General features: G+C 39.2%; 1 protein-coding gene across 4 annotated transcripts in view; it reads left to right on the plus strand.

The window, feature by feature from the left end:
• Positions 1-19481, plus strand: part of mettl22 (methyltransferase 22, Kin17 lysine) — a 51737-nt gene that overhangs the window by 18858 nt on the left and 13398 nt on the right. For 2 of the 4 annotated variants that reach the window (XM_067571406.1, XM_067571405.1), the window contains exons 6-10: positions 3478-3622; positions 4256-4327; positions 5129-5182; positions 14026-14106; positions 14817-14919. In XM_067571406.1, the coding sequence (XP_067427507.1) occupies positions 3478-3622; positions 4256-4327; positions 5129-5182; positions 14026-14106; positions 14817-14919 (455 nt within the window). Of the gene's footprint in view, positions 1-3477; positions 3623-4255; positions 4328-5128; positions 5183-14025; positions 14107-14816; positions 14920-17166; positions 19463-19481 lie in introns of those variants that run through there. The other 2 variants (XR_010924316.1, XM_067571407.1) reach the window with 2 other exon arrangements.

A 19481-nucleotide genomic window follows, 5' to 3' on the forward strand; every position in this document is an offset into this window, starting at 1 on the left:
GGTTAACCACTCTGGGTGCGTCCCATCCATCAGCAGCTGGTTCATTTGTGCTGCCAGGCGTTCATGGAGTGCAGTCAGTTTCTTTAGCCAGTAGGTGTGGATCATTTTTGGGTCAGGTGCTGTCCAGCTCTTCATACCTGACACTTGGATATCTGCCATTGTAATGGTTACTGGATCTAGTTCTGGGAGATTGCTGTGGTCTGCTCTTAGATCCACTAGCCACTGAGCATTGGTGTTATGTGATGCCTCCTTCTCCCATATGCTCTTCCAGTATTGTTCAGTCTCAGCCCTGGGTGGATCTGTTCTTGTGTTATTACTTTGCCACTGAGAGTACACTTTGGATGGTTCGGTGGAGAACATCCTATTTATTCTCCTGGCTTCTGCTACTCCTGTGTATCTCTTCAGGGGGGTAGCCAGAGCTGTGAGCCTTTGCTTGGCAGTCTCCAGTGCCTCAGGTATAGACAGCTTGTTGTACTTCCTGGGTATCCCTTTCGTCCCCACACCTTTCTGTAGCTCTGAGAGTTGACTAACTTCTCTCCGTGTTGCCTTGATCTTGGCCTCCAGCCTCCCGCTCCATGGGGGGTAATGCTCTTTGTGTCTTATGGTGTTCATCTTGTAGCCAAGCATCTCTAGGATCACTGTTGCTGTGGTGTATATCAGCTGATTGGTCTCAGTTACAGTCCTAGTAGGGATAGTACATAGTGCTGCATTCACATCCTCTAGCAGACTTTCAGAGGGTACTTTGTCACTTAGCCTTGGTAATAGGTTAGGGAGGTGCCGGGTGTCCAGCTTAGTCATGATAGTCATTCTTAGGTCAGTTGCCCTTGTGTTAAGGTCTGGCCTTTTGTCTCTGTAGTCCTCCTCTGTCATATTGTCTGCATGCCATGTGCTCAGTCACCAGGTGACTTCAGCCATCTTGCCATTGTCTTTCTCACACACACACATACACACACATACACACACACATACACATACACTTGTATATAAGTACACTTAGCTAGATTAATATTGTGTGATTTGCTCTTTTACCTTTTGTTCAATAAATGTTTTTGGATATACCTGTTGTCTGTTTTAATGTTGCACAAGAATGAGTTTTGCCAACCGCTGTTCTGCAAAGAACTCCAAAATCCTTCAACCATAACTAGTTATTGATATGGTAATTTGTTTATAGTTATTAAGTTAATTGTTAAGCAAAGTTCAAATTGATAGATAAGTTCACTTTGAGACTGAATTGGCTATCTTTTTCCCTGACTTCAGGGTGGTGCCCCTTTATTGTTAATTCTTATTAATAATTTTATTGATTTTAATAATTAATAATTATCTTGATAATCATTAATTATTGCTGATAGCCAAACTTGTAGCCAAGGCCCAACAACAGCTTGAACACCTGGTGTGGAAGTTAGTATGCACATAGACTATCTCAGTGGGCTTTTCAGTGCAGTACAGTGCATGTGTCAACCTCTCCCTTTATTTCATTAGGAAATATACCAAAATAAAGGAAAAGGAGGGAACGACACCACACAAATACGTTGAATAAAAAGGGGGAAGAGGACTGAGTGTAAGGGATTGATGGATCGTCTGAATGGAGCTGGCCTCAGATCTGGACATGGCGCACATGTCGCAGTTTGTTATTAACTATTAGATTATTATTTTGTAACAATGCTTCATGACAATAAATCTTATACCGTTGGAAAACCTGTTTATTTCCCTTTTAAATAGTGCCACATTTGTAAGGAACATGCATTTGTGGGAGGAGCAGCAGAGCTGAGTATGTGAGTTGCGCTCATGAAAAATTTGTCAAATCTTCTCTATCTATATTGTCCTGCAAACCTTGACTGCAAATCTGTAGAGGACAACCTACATACTGCAGGCTAAGTGCTGACAGGGTGAAGAAACGGTCTTCTTGGGGTGTCGTCTTTTTGGGACACCCACTTCGCGGCCTGTCTCTGACATCCCCCGTTATATGGAACTTGGCCTTGGAGATGGTACTAGGGCTCACTCCAAATAATGCCACAACCAGCTTGAAGTTGCCCTATCGTACGGACCCTATCCAGATCAGTCAAACCTGGCATGCCAATTCTTGGAGCAGACACCTACTGACCACTGTAGCAGGGCCCATGCTCACAGGTGCTGCCAATCAGATGCCAATCAGGCACCTGATTGGCAGCACCTGGGGGTACCAGAAGCTTAAAACAAGAGTCACTAGCAACAGCAAAATAAGCTGTTTGGCACTGAGAAGATTTGGCAAATTTTTCATGGGCGCAAGCCACATACTCAGCTCTGTTGCTCATCCCACAAATGCATGTTCCTTACAAATGTGGCACCATTTAAAAGAGAAATAAACAGGCTCTCCAACGGTATAAGACTTATTGCCAAGAAGCATCGTTACAACAATCTACCAAACACAAATTTCCTTACTTTTTGTGCTAAATTTTATATATATATATACATACATAGGATTAAGACACACTGGAAAAACTGTTAACCTATCCTTTTACACACTTATCTTTAACTTATATGAGGCTTCAGCAGTCTGAGTTAGTCATATCAAGTGGATGTATACCAGGAGATACCTACTTGATATGACTCATTTGGACAGCTGAAGCTTCATATTAGATTAAGATAGACTTTTAAATACATTTTTGCACAGGAGACTTGTGGTTTATGTCCCCCATCACTTACAAGTAAGTGCATTGTGAAGGGATCTTCTAATCTTCATCAAATGAATCTTCATTTGGGTACCTGACTGTTGTTTTAAGACAGACTTAAAAAAAAAACTGATGATTATCTGAGTTAAAATATGTGAATTTGTCAGTTAAAATATATGTACTGTACCAGTCAAAAGTTTAGACACACTTTCTCATTCAAGAGGTGTGTCCAAACTTTTGACAGGTACTGTATATGAGAATAAAAATGTTTGTGTGTGTGTGTTTGTGAGAATAAAAATAAATATATATCAGAAGGAAAATATACAGTATGCACTGTATATGAGAGTAGAATGAATATGTAAGAGTAAAAATAGATGTATATGTGAGGTCCAGTATGTATTATGGCTTGCATAGCTTCTCTTACTGTAAGGTCACATTTCTATGTAATCACTGTGTGTTATCAAGTCTTGCCTTATTTTTTACATGACAAGCTGAGCTGCACAGTTCTCAAAAAATGTGATAACCTCGAGATTCTTAGTCCTAATGTGTATGCATATCATGCATTGTATATGTGTCCAACCCTGACCAATAGATAAAAGTAAAAAAATAAATATTTTGTTTTATCATTCTAATTTAGTTGAAGTAAGAGTTTTATTTTGATTTAAATTCATTTTAATAAATATATTTTTCAAAATGTTAAATATAAATATAATATGATGAATGGAAATGACATTATGTAAATGGAAAAACTTGCCATGAATTGTTTGTGTTGGGGATGGTTGATGTCAAGAAGGCATTAAAAGTATAATTTCTTTTTTGCTTACCTCAGGTATGGCGAGGGGCATTCCTCTTGGCTGACTTCATCCTTTCTAAGCCATTCATGTTCAAAGGAGCAACAGTCCTAGAGCTGGGAGCAGGAACTGGCCTAGCCAGCATCATCATGGCAACCATAGCCAAAACAGTGTACTGCACAGGTATAATGTCATCAAGTAGATCCTAATCAAATTGTATACTGATCAGCTACTGTATGTCTTATTTCTCTTTGAATATATTAGTCTGAAATTTAAAAAAAACAAACTATTCTGTGAATACAACTGAATCAACTTGAAACATGCAAGGCCATTCTAGATCTTGGTAACACTATGTGCAAGTAATCTGAAGGCAAAGGTCAATTTACTTGTTTTCTTCTGCACCTTAAACTGCATCTCATGGTCTTCATCAGGGAATGGAGCTGGCTTAGATTTTATCAGGTGACCACTAATGAAGACTGTAAAATTAGTTTGAAAGCTCAGAAAAGGTGTTGAGAATATTTTGTCACACCTACTTAAACTAAGGTCAAGAATGAACTTCCATTCTCAAGTCGTCTCAGTTGTATTCACAGAATCCTCAGTTTAATTCAGATATTCAAGCAGTGACAACACACACATTGTAAAGCTGAATTGTAGCCCTTTTCTAAATTCAAGGTACTGTACCTTAAAAATGTGCTTTAATGTCCTTTTGGGGGGATTTGGATAGGTATGATAGAGCAAAACTATTTTGAAGTTTAGCAAACAGTAGACATTTTACTGTTTGTTTTCATGGCTGAATTATCTAATTTTGTGTTGCAGATGTGGGGGAGGACCTTCTAAGCATGTGCAGGAGAAATGTTACATTAAATACACACTTGATGGAGCCTTCAGGTGAGATATCACTGACTACGTTTACATGCACAAAATATTCAATTTTTTGCCCTTATTCCTCTCCTCTGTCTGCCTTCCAGCTTCAGTATATGTCATTTTGCCAGTGCAGGGGTAAACAGGCAAGAGAGCTGTGTGTTGTAAACTACAGTAAAAAAACCTAATTGAGACCCATATTCTAAATGCACTGTATACATGTCCAAAGAATGCTCCTAAAACTAGAATAATACCGGCATATCCCACGTCTTAATCGGAAAATGTTACATTCAGATAAGGCCTGATTTGGAATATCCAAACAGAATATGCTGTGTACATGACTTGTATCAAATTCAGAATATTGTCATATTCGGAATAATAGTGGAATATTAGTGTGCATGTAAACGTACCCACTGTGAGATTACTTTTTCTTTTTCCCCTCATTTCCCCTCAATTATTTCCAGTTCCTCCTGACACCGCAGGCCCTTTTGCTGTTCTATTCCTTAGTCAGCCTGGAGGTCTTTCTTTCTTTCTTTCTTTCTTTCTTTCTTTCTTTCTTTCTCTCATTTGTATTTGTCTGTTGCACCAAAACTCCCAACAACTGACCCTATGATTTGAGGCCCCATGAGATACTGAATGGCTTTTGCAGACTTTGATTTTGTTGTAACTTGTACCCTATTTCTGCATTTTGTTTTTAGATTTTTTTTCTTGTCAAATTTGTTAATGAGCTGGAAAAAAGTTACATTTTGACTTAAACTGTAGAGTAAAATGAAAACCCAAGAAAAGCATATAAAAGTTTGGCTAAATACTATGTTTTCTGACCATCAGGTGGTGAGGTGAGAGTGAGAAAATTGGATTGGCTCCAGCATGACCTTTGTACAGGTAACATACTTATTTTTTGCAGTCACTATCTGGAGTACTGGCCAACATACAAAAAGACACACAAAAACTAACATGTTGTCTGAGAGCTATCATATAAATATCTTGACATTCCAATGAAAATAAAGTAAAAGAACAGTATATTATGTGTGTTGTGTTTACAGACACAATTACATAGAATGAAACGTCCTCCTAAAAGTGATGAGAAGGACAGAGCTTCAGTCTGGGCTTGAGAGAGATTCCAATCACTGAGTGCCACACCAAACACTGCCAAATTTTGTTCTGGGCTCTATGACCTTGACACATGACATGACTATGACACCTCTATGAAAAAATTTTAAGTACCTTAGTCCAGAATTGATTCAAACTTGGACATGACCAAAGTGAATTGATAATAAAACTACAGTGGCCCTGAAGTGCAAATCACAACAACAAATCAAAAAACATAACAACAAATAACAAAACACAACAACAAATAACAAAACACAACAACAAATAACAAAACACGACAACAAAAGAGAAAACACAACAAATCACAAAACACAACAACAAATAACAAAACACAACAGCAAATAACAAAACACAACAACAAATAACAAAACACAACCGCAAAAGCAGAAAACACAACCGCAAAAGCAGACAACAGAACCGTAAAAGCTGACATCCTCCTAAGATCCTTAAGACTTTACAAATTAATAAAGCCAGACTATACTGACCTTTATTGTAAGCTGAAGACCTCTTTATTTACTAATACTATTGATTTTGCTTTAATATTTATGTATTTTATTTTTATTTATACTCCTTAAAGGGGCCGTAGTCTGCACATTTCCAGGTCTATATTTATATGGAATATCTTAGCATGAGTTCACACAGTTCAAAACTCAAAACTCCCACTCTGTCCTGATTGGTTAGCTTCCAGAAGCTGCATCACAGCCAACTTTCGCCCCCTCAGGAGGCTATGTCAACAACCTATGAAACAACTTCAAACATATAACCCATCGGAGTTATAGTTTTTGAGATCTAAACCTAAATTGATATTGAGAGCATTGTCAAGCTCTCATTCACTGCCATACAGTCTGCAGGCTGTGTGTCTCCTCACCCTCCCTTTCTAAAATTTACAGATTCTCTCCTCCTGAAGCACTGTGTAGACATATATCCTTATGCTCAGCTACTTCTGCTGCCACTAATAATGTACAAATCTTGAGGTTAGAAACTTAAGTTTTTACAGTAATCAGTTTCTCCTCAAGAAACTTTTACTGTGTTATGCTGGGATTCCTGAGTAGCTCAGTGGTTTGTACTGTTCCCTCATCAGTGTTCCATTAAGTTCACAAGATTCTGAGTGATTCTGACACAAAACCCAAACCCTTCTTCACTCTTCATCGTTACCTGGCACCCCCATACACAGCAAAACTTAGCCATTTTCCCTTCAGTTGAGAGTATATCTCAGCTTCCACTCAGGCATCCTCCACCAGCTGTGCTAGTGACACGACGCTACTAAGTTAGGTTAAAAATGTCCGTGAAGTTTGCGGACATAGTAGCTAAATCTGTCAATGGAAAAAAAAAATTTCAGCGGATATCTTAGTCACAAAGAGATTGAGCTAGCAAAGCACTTTTGTGTTTATATATATGGTATTTATTCAGTTTGGGAAATGTTGCGATCTCCAGAAAGCATTAGCTTGATTAGCTAAGCTAATAGACTTGATGGAATCGAACTTGATTGAATCGTCTCTGTTGCTAGGTCATTACTAAGGGTTGACCTACCTGCTGGAGTAGTTAACTAGGTTTTATTACATAGGATTCTACTGACCTGAGTGATTGTTTTCCACGTATTAGTCATACCCCATGTAGTTCTATGGAAACAGAGATAACACAAGCAAAAAGTTTTTGGTTTTTTTTGTTTGTATCTTTTATTTTGTTGGTAAATGTTGTATAAACGCAATATTACATTCGAGGGTGTGCTTTACCTTATTGTTGGTACTTCAGTGATGCTTATGGAATTCAGTGCAAGCGCCTCGTTCCTGACCACATTGCTGTCATGCCAACGATGTTGGTAAAGCACACCCTCAAGTGAATATTGCTTAAATATTGCATTTTCCACTGAGAATAAAAGGAATATCAGCTGTCACAATGTCAATTTTTTCAACGCTGATATTCTCATCAAAGGTGAAAAAATTGACATAGTTACTGATTTTAAATATCTTGGTGTGACACTGGATCCAAATTTGAACTTTAAGAAACATGTTGAAAAAACGGTTAAAACCATAAAGCACAATTTAGCAAATTTTAGACATATTAGAAACTGTCTCTCTTTGGACGCAGCCAAGATATTTATGCATGCTATGATTCTTTCTCATATGTCTTATTGCATCACATGTAGGGGGCAGGCTGGAGAAACAGCCACAAAACCCCTTGAGTCCTTATACAAACAAACTCTAAAAACAATGCATTTCCATCACTGTAGGGTACTGGAGAAATACAATTTACTGAGCTTTGACAATTTTAGATTATTCTCAAATTTGTGTCTAGTTTATAAAATTTTAAATGGTTTGGCCCCCCCTCCACTATGTGACTTTGTGTACACTCACTCAGTAAGTTCTATTAGATCCTCCAGAATGTCCTTTATACAAGATTGTACCATACCATTTCGTCATACTGCATTTGGGCAGTCAGCTTTCTGTGTGAAAGCCACCACTCAGTGGAATGCCCTACCTGATTATATGAAGAACTGTAGTTCTATCAATGCATTCAAGGCCAAATTAAAAAAAATATAAAAAATTAAAAAATCAACTAAAGACGAATCAGCTGTATGACCGCTGAGCCTAGTATACATTATTAATTCTTAATTGACATTGTGGGTGTATGTGATGTGCTGTTGTGTGTAGCTTTGTATTTTGTATGGTGTGTTCTTTGTGTTTTGTTTTGTTTTTTGCTTTGTACTGTTTGTTGTTGTGCTGTTGTATGTTTTGATTATAATGGACTACAGATGCAAATTAGCTTCAAGCTAACTCCGGTGCAGGGCATCATTTACGCTTAATACTGCACACTGTCTTGTTCAATAAATCAAAATCTGTAAATCTGTTTTTGGTTTTTTTCACAGGCAGAAACTTAACAGTCACGTGATGTGGACACAGGCTAATAGAAAAGATTTTTAAAAAGTAGGCATCTCACAATTTTATAGCCATTGTTGTGGAACTAATATGTTTTGCACTGGGGACAAATGCTGCTACACATTGATGTGATGTGAGAATGGTTGCATATTTTGGTGATTTTTTTAAATTGAAAATATGTAAATACAGCCTCTCTAGGATATGGAACATAAAACACAATATTTTTAGCAAACATTAATTATGTCATAAACTGAACAAAAAATAAATAAATAAAAAATCATTGTGGCATGTGTAAATGTTTAGGCACCCTACATAGTCAGTACTTAAGAACACCCCCTCTGGCAGATATCACAGCTTGTAAACGGTATTTGGAGCCAGCTAAAATTCTTTCAATTCTTGTATTTGAGATTTTCTCCCATTCTTCCTTGTAAAAGGCTTCTAGTTCTGCAATATTCTTGGAGGGGTGGAAGGGGGTGTTCTCAACTGCAAATACCGCACAGCTTTGTATAACTAACCTTGACAACCAAGCTGTATTTTTACAGTGTTGTCAAAACACAGAACATAGACTAACTTATTAGAGATAACTTCTTGCAGGATTTCCACCTCGCAGTGTACCCCCCACCGGGCCTAAGCATCGGGAATTAAAAAAAAAAAAAAAGTATTTTAATATGTTTTCTAAATTAAAGTGTATTATATAAGTAGCATAGCTACTTTAAGGAATAGCTCAGTGCACAGGGAGCGTGTGGTCAACAGAGAGAGAGAAAGTGTGTGTATGTGTGTGTGGCTGCACACAGATGCAAGGATGAGCCAGAGTACAACTGCTGCTTTCAACTAGAACTGGAGCAACCCGCCTACCATGCAGAGAGCAGGCTGAGCAGGTAGAGAGTGGGACTGAGGGACCGGCACTGAGACCCGGGGAGACATGAGCTGCTGCTTGTTAACAACTACAGCAGAGAGCAGGAGGGAGGTCTGTGGTAGAATGTCTCACTGTGCTACTCAGTGCTGCAACTCTGCTACTGCTGCAGACTCACGGAGCAGGCACTTTAGTTTATAATTGTAGCATCTCTTGTCCTAAGTATTGATAACACCTTTACATACGTTAACACCTCCTAATTTTTTTTCTGGCGGAAAATTATGCAGATGTTCATGATACTAACCATTCATGAACACCAGTTTGAATCTACTCAAGAATTTGGCCAGCCGTCTTTTCTGCGGGGAAAAGCCAATAACAGTCCTTCTGCCCCTGCCGGCTATTCACAGACGGGTCTGTTGGAGTGAATTAATGCGCTGTATTCAGGTCTACCATGAAATAAGATTTTACCCATTTTAAATAGTAAAAAAAAAAAAAGAAAATCTATGTGGCGGTCAATGTTGATATTGTGGCCGGCCACCACAAATAAATGAATGTATGGTAAACCCTGTATTTTCTTCCCTTCAACCATGCAATATTTCCTATGCTACTGGCTACAACAGAACCCCAAAGCATGATAGATCTACCCCCATGTTTAAAGTTGGCAAGGTGTTCTTTTCATGAAATGCTTCTCCTTTTTTTCTCCAAACATACCTTTGCTGATTGTGGCCAAAGAGTTCTATTTTGACTTCATCAGTCCACAGCACTTGTTTCCAAAATACATCAGGCTTCTGTAGATGTTCCGTTGCATACTTCTGACATTTGATTTTATGATGAGGACACAGGTAAGGTTTTCTTCCACTGACTCTTCCATAAAGGTCTTGTTTGTGCAAGCATCGCTGCACAGTGGAATGGTGCACCACCACTCCTGAGTCTGCTAAATCTTCTTGCAGGTTTTTGCAGTCAAATGGGGGTTTTAATTAGCCTTTCTGACCAGCATATGAGCAGTTCTCTCTGAGAGTTTTCTTGGTATTCCAGATCTCATCTTGACCTCCACAGTTCCCCTAAACTGCCATCTCTTAATTACATTTTACACTGAGGAAACTGCAAGCTGACAACATTTTTCTATCTTCTGGTAGCCTTCCCCTGCATTGTGGGCATCTATAACTTTCATTTTCAGAGTCTTACATAGCTGCTTATAGGAATCCATAGTTGCTTAGTGTTCACACAAGGTTTGAAGAGTCTGAAACTGGCACCAGCTGACATTTCCTAATGACAGTTGTTGACAAACCTCAGGCCTAATGAGCTGATTAAGGTTTGAAACCTTGTAAAAAGAATCTGTGACTTTGGGTGCCCAAACCTTTGCTCATGCCACAATGATGTTTTTATTTGTTTTATTTTTGTTCAATTAATGACATAAAAAGTATCTAATCATCAATTTTTGCTGAAAATATGTGTTTTATGTTCCATATCCTGGAGGGGCTATATTTACATCTTTTCAATTAAAAAATTACCAAAATGGGTTAGGGTTAAGGTTAGGGTATTTTCAAGGGGTGCCCAAATTTTTGCATGCAACTGTAAGGTGTTAATTGCTTTAGGCCACACCCTCCCTCATTACACAAATACACACCTGAAAATGATTAAATCCAATAAGCATTCAAGTTTATATGGTTTGGAGTTGGAAAATGTGCATCGAAGTCATGATAAGGTCAGAATACTCACTTGCCTAATAATTCTGCATACAGTGTATTTATAAGATCAAGGTGACTGTCCATCATGATCAATCAAATTATATTGTGCTTGAGTCTCATAACCAGGTTTGTTGGAGATGTTTACTGCAGACAGCTGTTCCAAAAGGCCTACTGTTAAATATCAAAGCACACATTGATCCCATTAGTAAATTAAAGTCTGGTCCTCGCTGATGCTCACAAAATAGACAAATATGTGTGCAAAATGGCTCTCACTCTGGTACTGGTAAGGTCTTATGCACATTGAAGTTGGATTTTATGGCAAGAGGACATGAACAGTTACTATCACTGTTGCTCAATCAATGAAATGGGCACAGAGACCAGCTATGAGGCTTCTGAGGGGCTTTCAAATAATAGGAATAAAGATGAATTTGATCAGATGATGTTGTAGCCAACGAGATATCATGCCTGACTGTCAAAATGAAACCATTTACAATATGTCTGAGTCGCATGGCCAGACGTGTTGAAGATTCAGAGGGGGTTGTTTCCAGGCAGCTGTTCGAAACAGTGCTCCATTAAATATGAGACTGCACAATGGCTCTCTGTAAAAGGAAGCTCCGGTCTTGTGCACAGCCTATTTAGTGTTAGGCACAAGGTGATGTGTCAAATTGAAGCTCTGTTGTCTAACAGTTCAGTTAACTGATGAAGAACGTGTGTGTGTGTGTGTTCTCAAATTGCTGAAGAATGAAGAACACTCACTGCATTAATGAGGTGATCATGTTAATGTTCCAAACTGTAAACAGCCACAATCAGCATGTTTAATTTACGTGTACTCATTAGAATAAGTTGGCAAAGTGTGATACTGAACTTGTCTTAGCCCATACTATAGGCTAGCATTACTTTTAAGATCCACATCTACTCTATTTCTCAAACCAGACATATTGGTCCTAACTACTACTTTTAATTTTCATGAGAAAATGAAGCACTGATGAAGTGACAGATTGTGTGTTTGACCTAATGCACCTTTATGATTCATTGTACACAAAAGACATCTTATAACTATTTGATTTTTATTTGTTTATTTAATGCGAGACCCTGCCATGCAGTCAATCAGTGATGCTAAAGCTTCACAATTTAGCATCACAAAGGTGTTTAGATGTAACCTAACAAATTTGAAGTTGCTGGGGTTAAATCTATAGGATTGTTAAAATACAACACCTGTCAATGGCTTCACTTTGCAAAAAAATTGCAAAGTAGACTCAAAATGGTTGACTTCCTGTTGGAAGGGTAGGGTATGGCTCCAAGAGGCTAGTTTTTATAGTCTGCAGATGGTACATCTTCCTGCCAAATTTTGTACATATACGTCAAATTTAAAGGAGGGGGCTTTGACTTGCACAAGGCACAGGAGCAGTAGCTTCATTAAAGGTTAACTACACACTCAAATTCTGTTAGCTCCCTCCCTCCCTCCCAGCATATTTAAGAAATGCAAAAGAGCACTGGAGGGCAATGACTAAAGGGGGTTTGGCCTCGGGTCTATGTAGTATGTGATGTGGGATGTCAGGGGACACTGACTGACAGTGTAGCAAGAATAGCAATGTAGTGGTATTGGACTGACGTGTTAGACAGTGCTCTCCACCACCATCATCAAAACACCATATGAGGGAATATCTTTTTGAAGAATGGTGTTGATCCCTCCAGAAGAATTCCAGAGACTTGTAGAATCAATGCCAAGGCTATGAATTAGGGCATTGTCATTGTCATCCAGAAATGTTTCATCATAGGATAAAGGTGATGACTCAGAACAACTTTGTATTGATTTGCACTGACCCTTCCCTCTAAGTGGACCCAAACCATGCCAGCAAAATGACCCCCACAGCATAACAGAGCCACCAGATCCCCTCCCTGTAGAGGTCAAACATTCAGACCTGTACCAGTTATTCCATGTCTGTCCTTGGAGAGGGATCTCTCCTCTGTTGCTCTTCCTGAGGTTTCTTCCATTTTTTTACCTGTTAAAGGGTTTTCATACCTAGCAAAGCAATATCACACTGATGTGAAGCAGCAGTAGTTGAAAACCAAGTTAGAAGTAGTTAGTAAAGGCTTTCTGTAACTCATAGCTTATTAAAATTAATTACACAGATTATAAATTTACAACTTATGTTACAAAGTAACAAGCCAGCTAAAAAAAAGCCAGCAAGCTACTTGAACGGTTAACCAGCTTTACGGTAAATTGTTAATGATTTGCACTTATATAGGGCCTTTGTAGTCCTCCGACCATGCAAAGTGCTTTTAGACTCACTACAAGCCACATTCACTCACACTCACACCAGTGGTGGCAAGCTACCATGCAGGGTGCTGGTGCAGCCATCGGGAGCAATTTGGGGTTCAATACCTTGCCCAAGGACATTCTGACATGTGGACTGGAGGAGCTGGGAATCGAACCACTGATCTTCCAATTAAAAAGAACTACCTCCTGGACACAGCCACCCCAACTTTCGCACACAACCAAATTCTAAATTCAAGTCAATATTTCACTGTAAAATACCTTGTAAATATGTACAGGAATGTTTGTTCATGTTTGTTCATAAAGACTACAACAGTTATCATCCATATGGTTCAGGTCAAGCAGAATGTACATCACTTGACCCCTATTTATCTGTGCTGTAATAAAAGACCTGCGACACTGCAGTATATTATGTTAACAAATGGAGCAAAGTTTTGAGTAAATTTTTTCCTAAAAGATGCAACATAATTTTTCTGTGGCCATGTCCTACTCCCTAATGAGACTATTATTTCTAAAAATGACATATTGGTCCATGTTTTGCTGCCAATTGAGAATGGTGATGTTGATACACAAGTTGCCACGAATGGCAGAAGAAGAAGTGCTTCTAATCATTACATTAACATCTGCCATTTTTAACTAAGGAATAAAAAAAGGCTTACTTTTTGCTTTTTGTCTTTGGATTTGAAATTATAATCAAATAACATATTTTTCATTGTTTCGGTTTATAAAAGGTAACTTCAAATTACAAATTTTTCATTTCTGGTTAAAAACAAAAGATTGTAATGTACATGAACTGAAAAAGAAAATTTGGAAGACTTTCTTCCAAGGCCTCCTTCATCAGCTTGGGTATGAGCTGCTTCAACAAGAACAGCCAACTTTTGACCACAAAAAATGTTTGTCCATTTGTCTACTCTTTGTAGATGCTGATGTGGAATTTAACTGGACAGAGGAGGAAGTAGTGGATATGTATAACAACACTAGCTTCATCATTGCTGCTGATGGTAAGTTATTGAGCTGAAACAGAACCATGACAATGTGAAATGAAGGATTCAGAAGTTAAATTGGCTTGGATTCTCAAAAAAGATGCAACGAACCATGATTTGTTTTTATGATATTACTGATTGTTTTGTGACCAGGAGTGTATGCTCTGACTTTTTTTTTCAGTTTTGTCATCAAGCTAAACATAGAAACCTCTGATTTTTTTATTATGGTGATGCCACACCCCAAGAGGGATCCATTAATAAATTAATTAAAATACTTTCTTTTGTTACAATCTATTTATAAATTGACTTGAAATTTCGAGTAAACCCACTGAATACCTACTTACTGATTGGGATATCCTTTTTGTCCTTAAAAATTTAACAAAATCACATTAATTTTAAAACAAAGCATTAAATCCCATTTATTTATTGAATGAGTGAACAAACCACCCACTCTTCCCAACAGATTTTCCCAAACATTCCATATTCATGAGGAGTGGCATCTCCAATACGAAAACCAGTCAGATTATTGACAAAACAACTTAAATTATTGAACAATCATTGCATTGTTATGAACCACACATTCTACATGGAGAAAGAGATTGCATTTATCCTATTAAAATAAATGCATATTGCAGCTCTTTAAGCCTTTTACATAGAATGATATGATGCACATCCAGAGATTGACAAAAAAAGCAGAATGAATAATTAGATTTTTTTTGTGTCGCCAGTTTGCTACGATGATGATCTGACAGATGGCCTTTTCCGAACCCTGTACAGACTCTGCAGTAACTTTCCTCACAACTGCACAATCTTCATCTCCATAGAGAAAAGGTAAGCAGAAGACCAATGTGATGTGACAGCACTATGGTTAATGTCTGGGTAGATTCAGGGAAAGATCATGGTTTGCATTAAAATATGTACTTATGGTAGGGTTAGGTTAGGTTAGGGGACCTTCGTCATCATGGTCATGATAATAACCATGTGGTTAAGGTTAGGGGACAATCGTAGTAGTGTCTTTTTAAGTGTGGGCTTGCAGTTGGAAATGAACAGTGATCTTCCGTGTTAAAGTCTAATGTTTTGTTGACCCATCCATCTACCCTGACCTCTTCCCTACACAGACTTTGTTGCTATATATATACATCATTTCATTTCCTTTGCTCCTGTCAGAATTTCTATGGCTGCCAGAGGGCTTCTGTCACTTAGTTAAAGGACAACTCCATCTGCGTTTTTTTCCAGGTTACTCATATGAAATGCTCACTCAGCCATTAACAAAAGGATGGCTGAGTGAGGCCCCCCCCCCGCCACATACATACAGTTCGCTGACAGTAACTTTCCAACATACTCACTCGCCATATGTTCAAGCCAGTCTTGTAGTCGTGTCACTAAATCTCGAGTCCGAGTCATATCTTGAGTCCTGAAAATCAGAACTGGAGTTGGACTCGAGTCCAAGTGGAGGGACAGACAGCTGCTGAGTGCCAGGAGCTCTGAAGGAGAGAGCTTCAGGACGAATAACACCTGAGAGTCACACTGGATTCTGCTCTGATCCAGACCCATTTACATCGGCTGTCTGTGCGCTGTGTGCGCGATGTGCATGTTGTGTGTGTGTGTGTGTGTGTGTGGCTGTCTGTGCGCTGTGCTCACAACATGCATATTGTGTGTGTGTTGCTGTGGCTGTCTGTGCGCTGTGTGCATGACATGCATGTTGTGTGTAGGGCTGTGGCTGTGTGTGCGACATGCATATTTTGTGTGTGTGTGTGGCTACAATGTCTGTGCCACAGCTGCTGCTCTATGCATGATGTAAACCTTATTTGACTGGCAAAAATATATATGAGACAGATCTGTCAGTCACCAATGGCCGATCAGCTGAAAACTGGCCGTTTTAGATCAGCGGATAATTGATTGGTGCATCTCTGATTAATATAGCTAATATCTTATGTAAAATTAGGGCCTATTACAAAAAAACTAACAAAAACAAACAAACAAAAACAACTTTATCAGTCAACAAGTCCAAGTCCTCATCTCCAACATCCTAGTCCAAATGCAGTCAATACTTGAGTCCAAGTCCGAGTCTGCGTCATCAGTGCTCAAGTCCAAGTCGAGTCACAAGTCCTGAAAATCAGAACTGGAGTTGAACTCGAGGAGGACAGCATAGTTGCTGTGGTCCTAAATCTAATTTAAATCTAATTTAGGACCACACATAGGGTTAGGTTATGATATAATACATTGTAAACCACATGTTCACATTTGATTTGTCTCTCACATAACAAAGCACCCCTACTCCTCTTCCATCAGGTCTAATAGTGAAATAGTCCTCATTCTTGGCCACACAAGAGAGGTCCATTAGAATTTTGATTGTTATTAATCTTAATCATGATTTTGCAAGGGTATAGGTCTTTTAAGGTTAAGTGACTGAGATGCAAGCACAAGAAAACACAAACAAGTCCAATGTAATTACATACACATTTATTACTAATACTACAGCTACAAGTACTAAACACTACAACATTTTACAAACAAAACACAAGAGGGAAAGGGAAACTCGTACACAAGGCTACGGCTAGTGAATGATTCAACTGCATAATGCAAAGTTACCTATTGTGTAGTTGGTATGAGAGACCTGACAAACGGATGAGATGACTGTTACCTACAGCTTAGTTCTGAATTGCCAATTGAAGTTAGAAATTATGAAAGCACCAGGGTTTAAGCAAGTTGATGAAGGTTTTGTACGAATACTTGCTCTCTCCCTGGAGTCCAATGTGCTGGGGTGAGAAGCTGAAATCGGAATCTTGTAATGATGAGTAAGTCGGCAGGTCTGGAGTTCAAAAAGTCCCCATTGGAAGAGAACTTCTGGTTCATGCTGTCCTAGGCTTGATCCTCAACTCATGACTCTAGACTTTTGAGGTTTCACCTCCTATAGTTCTGAAAAATATCTTCAAACTAGCAAAATACAAGCTTTTCACTGGCATGGCAGAAAACAAGAAGACAAATACAAAAGCAAGAAGAACCAGCAAAGAGCAGCCTAAAGCAGCTTAGAGTCTCAGATAAGACATGGTTTTAAAGTTTCAGTCTGCCACCCAGAAGGTGCATCCTGGCCAATCCCAGGGGTTGCAGAGTTCTGAGAAGGCAGTCAGTCCCCTCTTGTCCACCAACAGGTGGGTACAATTCCTGAATGTGGTTATTTGTTTAATCAAAGTATTTACAATTTAACAATTGCATAATTCCTAATTTTGCCCTTTTTGATAGTAGCTTTAGTGTTCTGAAAGTGAAACAAGCACAACGGTACTAAACATGATAGTGTTATCAAGGATGATGGAATTATGTTTTTGGTACATTTCTTGGCTTAAAGGCAGTGTAATAAAAGTCTAACTAAAGTACATAACAACACATATTGTGATATACACACACATACTAACATAGAATATTAATTGTCCTTAGACAAAATCTAAAACTACATTTGTAGTTCCATGGGTTTTACAGTCCTCTGTTCTTCTTGATCTGACTGCAAACGGCAGGGGTCCATGCCATTTGAGTGTGTGTGTTCTGGTAAAGGTCTGTGAGTGTCTGTATGTCACTGGAGCACGGCATATTGTGCAGCATGTCTTGTGCATTATGCTGGTTTGCCAAGTGATCAGTTCTTGGGTTGGTCATTCATGTCTTGAAAGTCAAAATCCAGTGTGGGATTAAAGTTGGTGCTAGTTTATCTCTGTGTGTGACTGGCTCTTAGAGATGAGTTATGATAACCAATGGTGGGGGTCTTTTATCCAAATGGTACAATCAGTTCACATTGGGGTGTGAATTGGTCTTCCCATCTTGTTGGCTCTTGTGGCTTGAAGGATCAAAGGTGGTTTGGGTCAGTGGTCTGGTTTGGTGACCATGCAGGAGATGGGGGGTTCTTATCTGATCCTTTCTGTTTGTAAGAGGTTGTTTAGATCAGTCATTCTCAACCAGTGGGCCTCAGAGCGCCATCTAGTGGGCAACAGAGGCAGTGGTACTGCCAAATGGTTAAAATTATTTTTTCCGATAATTTCTAAAGTTTACAAAGCTAGTTATTTTTATATCTAAATAAAAACACCAAATTAAAGTGCATCATTTTAATGACCACTTAAATTTTAAGCTAGCTTTAGCTGTTAGATAGCTAGCTTTCTCTGGGGATCCTGCTTCAGAAGACATGTCTCTATCCACTGTGTTGGAGAATGAACTGATGGAACTATCAGCAGACCGCAGCCTGAAGCTTGCGCTCACACAAGTTGACCTTGCTTCATTCTGGATAGTGGCTGCCAGTCAATATCCCTCTCAGTCAAAATGGGCAATCAAATTTCTGTTGCCTTTCACCACCACCTATTTATGTGAGGATTTTCCATTGTAACTGTCACAAAATCAAAGGCAAGGAACAAACTGAAAGCAACCCGGAATGCAACTCTGCATGTCAGAGTTGCATTCCAAGTGTCTCGCTGAGGGTAAACAGAATATTTATTTTGTTCATTACAGCTGACAGGTGGCATAACACATATTTACAGCCCAATTTCTTTCGGATTATGTTTTTTTCTTTTTTTTCATTTATTTGGGAAGGTGGTCCTCAGAATTTTTTTCACAATCAGAAGTAGGCCTTAAGTTACAAAAGGTTGAGAACCCCTGTTTTAGATGGTTTGGGACCTTCACTTATATATTATTGGCCAGCGTTCCTGGGGGGCTGAAGAAAGAGCTGGTCTGTTTGAAGATTGTGCAGTCCCAGAGGCAAGGCTCCCACTAGGCTCCCACTAAGCTTGGGCGCAAATCAGCACCAAAGTTCTGCAGCACTCCAGGGGTCATTGGTCCAGGATTTAGCTGAACATCTCCAGAGAGCAGGAGCAGCATGAAGACCATCTATTCTCCAAAACGGGATGGCTGATGACTGGTCCATCGGATCGGTGATTCGCTCTAGCAGATATTGCAAAATATCCTAGCAAATTGTGTGGAAACTCACTGTAGGAGCTTCAACTGGCCATGAGCCAGCTTTTGTCCTGAGCCCAATCGCTAGGAGTGTGCGGTGGCTCAACTGTTTTCTATCAGTGTTGATTGCTCTGGCCAGACAGATGCGTACAGGCAATACAGCAGTGAGTACCAACAGTAGTCCAAAAAGCACTCCATGAAACACCAGCCCAGGTCTTTTTGCTGATGAAAAACTGCTTTGAACTTGACTTAACTAGGCTTAAATGGCCTCGCAGGACAGTCCTAGGCAGCAATCCCATCCGGGATCCCAGTGGTCCGAGGATAGAAGCTCCTCTTAAGCCCCTCAGCACTGGCATTGTGCACCCAGAATGTCCTCTCGACCACAGCCAGGAGAAAAGGCCGCCATCCAGGTGGTTAGGATCCCCAGAAGATCCATGTAGCCAGGACTGCAGCCAGTGTTTAAT

This window comes from Thunnus thynnus, chromosome 17 (genome assembly GCF_963924715.1).
Source record: "Thunnus thynnus chromosome 17, fThuThy2.1, whole genome shotgun sequence".
In the NCBI taxonomy this organism is placed as follows: Eukaryota; Metazoa; Chordata; class Actinopteri; order Scombriformes; family Scombridae; genus Thunnus; species Thunnus thynnus.